This window comes from Aphanomyces astaci, assembly GCF_000520075.1.
Source record: "Aphanomyces astaci strain APO3 unplaced genomic scaffold supercont1.9, whole genome shotgun sequence".
Classification (NCBI taxonomy): Eukaryota; Oomycota; class Saprolegniomycetes; order Saprolegniales; family Verrucalvaceae; genus Aphanomyces; species Aphanomyces astaci.
The window spans coordinates 189,422-193,511 of record NW_009798272.1 but is presented as its reverse complement, the minus strand read 5'-3'; the positions used below and the strand labels follow the sequence as shown (position 1 = coordinate 193,511).

The 4,090-nt window shown below is 47.1% G+C and overlaps 1 protein-coding gene across 1 annotated transcript; it reads left to right on the top strand.

Annotated features, from left to right (window-relative positions):
* Positions 1-1,734: 1,734 nt before the first annotated feature.
* H257_04900 (hypothetical protein) lies at positions 1,735-3,333 on the top strand (the record flags this gene model as incomplete). The annotated part of the gene is made up of 4 exons (XM_009829556.1): positions 1,735-2,006; positions 2,141-2,420; positions 2,952-3,243; positions 3,293-3,333. 4 exons carry the CDS (start codon positions 1,735-1,737, stop codon positions 3,331-3,333), a joined length of 885 nt encoding a protein of 294 aa, XP_009827858.1.
* Between the last annotated feature and the right edge of the window lie 757 nt (positions 3,334-4,090).

Genomic DNA, 4,090 nt, shown 5'->3' with positions numbered 1-4,090 from the left:
ATCTACCTCAAATCTACCTCAAACGTTATCTGTAGATTTTAAGAGTTGTCAAAACTTCGTTCTTGGATTTCCAGTTTATGTTTGACTATTTGTGCCAACAGGTGTGACGATGACTCCCCACTTTAACAGCGGGTGGCTGGTATATGCCCAAGTCCCACTCTAGTTGGTACTGTGAAAAGTATGTTTTGCTGTTAGTGCCTGTTCGGGGAAAACACCGCGACAAAAATTCAACCAGGTCGAAATCATAACCGGATTTTTTTTGCGGTGTCATTGTCATTGTACGGATGATCATTTCGTGTCCAGGGAAGAGTTCTGATTTACTGTATTCGTGGTTTTGTCATGGTGAGTGGGGTGCGTGTGGCTGCATTCCGTGTGCTGTGTGGCTACCCACATTGTGGCAACAGTCGAGCTCGTACCTGTCCTCCGGGTGATGTGTGGCTGTCCTTCTGGTGGTGTGTGTGGCTGTTCTCTGAGTGGCGTGTGTGGATGACCTCTTGGTGGCCTGTGTGGCTGTCCTTCGGGTGGTGTGTGTGGCTGTTTACATTGTGGCACTGTTGTGTGTGGCAGCCGTTCGAATGGGGGTACATGTGGCCGTCGAGACGTTTATGCTGCTTTGGCTGGAAGCATTGCTGCGGCAGCTGTGTGCATGGCCATGTCATCTGTGACCCGCACGCAGAAGTACAACTTGCTGACCGTGACAGATATTGATTTCCAAGCATTCTTAATCGATCCAGTGTACTACCGATGATTTATGGACAATTTACATTGTAATCAAGAGTCCTTTGTCGAGCTATGCGAGTACTGCGGGTGGAAACGGCGCAATGCAGTCTCGACAATTACACCAAATCCCACTCATGCGAAATAAAGGTGGCTGTTGTGCTCTACTTTCTGGTCCACCACAGGTTCATCTCCGCGTTGACTCGCTTTTCGACTCATCCCGTCAATTCAATTGTGAGTGCTTTGTATCCGGAATCCACATGCGTCGTGGTTGGCCCATGCTGCCCACAAACCGACACGGGGAGTCTCTGTTCGATATCGCAAAACCCAGACGAAATTCAACCAAGACACATCCAGATTCCGGTTGCATCTCGGTAATTGCAGTTTCAATCCACCAATCAGATTGCGTTCCATCATGGTTTTTCGTCTCGGTATTTTCCCCGAACAGACTCTAACTGGTCGAACTTAGCCGGAGAGAATGTCGGGTGTGGAATTTTTGCACGTGGTTTTTCGCGTGCTTGCACGTGGTTATATTTAAGTGGTATATTTGCACGTGTTTCAATCTAGGCGTAGGCCAAATTGGACGGTTTGCACGTGGTATAATTTCCAGTCAAAAATAGTTGCATGTAGACCGCGCAAATAATCCAACAGCTTGCTCTGCAATTTACTACGCAGTAAGCGTGAAGCCCATATGATTTTGGCCATGCGATCAAATATAGATGCATGTTGGATTACTCTACAACGGCCTATACGTATTCATACCAGTACCCCCTGAAATGTCAGTAAAATCTGGTGCAAATGGGTACGGCTAGACAAGGAGAGCTCGGATCAACCAGCAGAGTGTGAGACAATGTGATTGGTTAGTTTGAATATAGTGAATACCTGTGATTCGTTCGTTTCGTTTCGTTTTGCTGCACCTCAAATGAATTTTTGAATTTCATGCCTTCCCCATCGTCAAGCATCGGCCGTAAGCAGTACTACTCGGTTAAACCCAAGATAGCCATCGTCGCCGAGAACATGAAGGCCAACGAGAGCGCCTACGCCACCGCAAAGCGGCATGGTCCTCAGATCAGTCAGGTACCTAGATATCAAGAACTTGGCCAGTTTGAAAGCAGCAGCAGCCATATCGCCGCGCAAGTTGACAGTGGGAAAAGGCCATGGAGTGTCAAAGTCTTCTGGTCCCAAGCCGAAGTGCTGACCTACTGCAAGTGCCTGCGCGACGAAGACATCGCTGTGAGTACGAAAATGCTCATTGTCAAGGCATTGAGCATCAAGATGGCCGGCCGAAGGTATTATCAAACTGGATCTACGAATTCTTGAATCGGAACGACCTGTGCCTTCGTCGTCCAACTCGCCAAGGACACAAGCGTTCAAACCATCTGTAAGCTACCATGGATGACTTTGTTGACAACGTGAACATTAGGTTCCTCCCTTTTGGTACCTTGGTGAATGTTCCGATGGATCGTTTGGTCAACATGGACGAAACACCAGTATACTTCGAACCCAAGTTGCACACAACAATTTCGAAGAAGGGCTCGAAGACTGTGTCGGCTCGCGTGTGCTCGTCCCACAATCCTCGGGTGTTCGTGTGCTTGGCCGTGACAGCCACCGGAGAGAAGTTGCCACTGTACGTTATGTTTCAGGGGGTCCCGGGCGCCCGGATCGATTCGTCCTTGGAGAAGATTATGCCCCCAACATGTTTGGTACGTGCCAAAAAAATGCGTGGATGGACGATCCGACGACAGAAGCTTGGTGAAAATCGATCTGGGTGCCGTTTATTGGTGACGAAAGCCCGAGCGTGCTTCTACTCGACGACTACAAGTACCACAAGCAACCATCATTCATTCACCCTCAAAGTTGCAAAAGTAGGAACCGAGTTGGAAATTATTCCAGGTATTTACAATGTATTTTATTACAATTTTGATATATCGATATTATATTTAGGTGGATACACCTGTGTCCTGCAAACTCTGGATGTGGGCATAAATAAGCCCTTCAAGGACAACATCCCACACCAATACATGCTTTGGGCTGCAACACAGATGGTAGGAAACTCTGTCGTTGCCTCCCCATCTCGCGAAGTTATTTTGGAATGGATCAGAAAAGCGTGGTAAGAAATTTCTGTGGAAACAATTCTCAACGCGTGGCGCAAGTGCGGTTATGGATATGTAGTGTAGAATATGTAGTATGTACACAACGATCTACTGTCTACTGCTTTGATGATACTCATGGAGGTGGTCCATAAGGACGGCTTTAACAATACCAGCGTTTCGTTCGGAGCGTTGCCGCTGGTATTTGCTCGGGGAGGTGCGGTAGTCCTCTACAACGGTGGCAATCTTGTTCGCAAAGTCTTCTTTCTTCTTCAGCAAGCGCAAAGGGAGGAAGCCGACGTGGTATGCTTTCTCGCTGACAACAAGGCGGAACACCTTGAGAACCTCTTCCAGGTTCCCACTTTCGCCTTGTACGTCAAGGCGGCAACCAACCAGGTCGTCGACTGTAAGGCTATCCCCACATATGTCATGGCAGGTACATGAGCGAGTCCCTTCACCGCTCGACACACCCACGATGTCGACAGCCTTCAGCTCCATGAGTCGACACGCACACAAATACTCGTGAGGTGACTTTACTGGAGCTATAAACCAACCAATTACATCTTAGACGGGTACAGTCTCGTGGGGCTATAAAACGTTCTACAATGAGCTCAGCTTTGAAATTGGGTACTACTAGACCAGGAGAAATGATGGATAGTGGTAGGTGGGGAATACGGTAGTGCCATCGCTGAGCGATGCCCTCGACACACACAAACTACTACTCCCGCTGTCCCACAATAATGGTTCGAATCAGAATTTTGATGTATGGCTCCTCGAAAAATAATACATTTTACTGCCAAAGATAATGATTCATTTTTGAAGGTGTAACGGTACAAAATTGTCTCACAGGAAACCTTGTTCGCCTCCGTCAAACGAGGACGAATCGCATTATTAATAGAATGCGCACATCCTCGCTTAAGAGCAGCGGCAGCTACTGCACAAGATTACCCAAGGGTTTAGGCGAGACCTGACCAACAAGTACTCCTGTCACGAGTAGGAGTATTCGGTGCGTGCAATATACTTACGAACAATCGAGGAATCAGTCGTGGATCACTCCACCGATACTGTAGTTGATTTGTTAAGTGGGAACTTATGCGACATGACAGTCAATCAAATTGGCAACTAACCTCTTTGTTTAGATATTTCCTAGATTGAAACAAAGAACAAATCAAAGAGGTTATCCTAATTTGCAGGTGCATAAGCTGCTTACACTTGTAAAAGCAAACTTTATGACATGTTGTTTAAAAGTGAATAACTTCTTGCAGGAAACATACCAATACCAA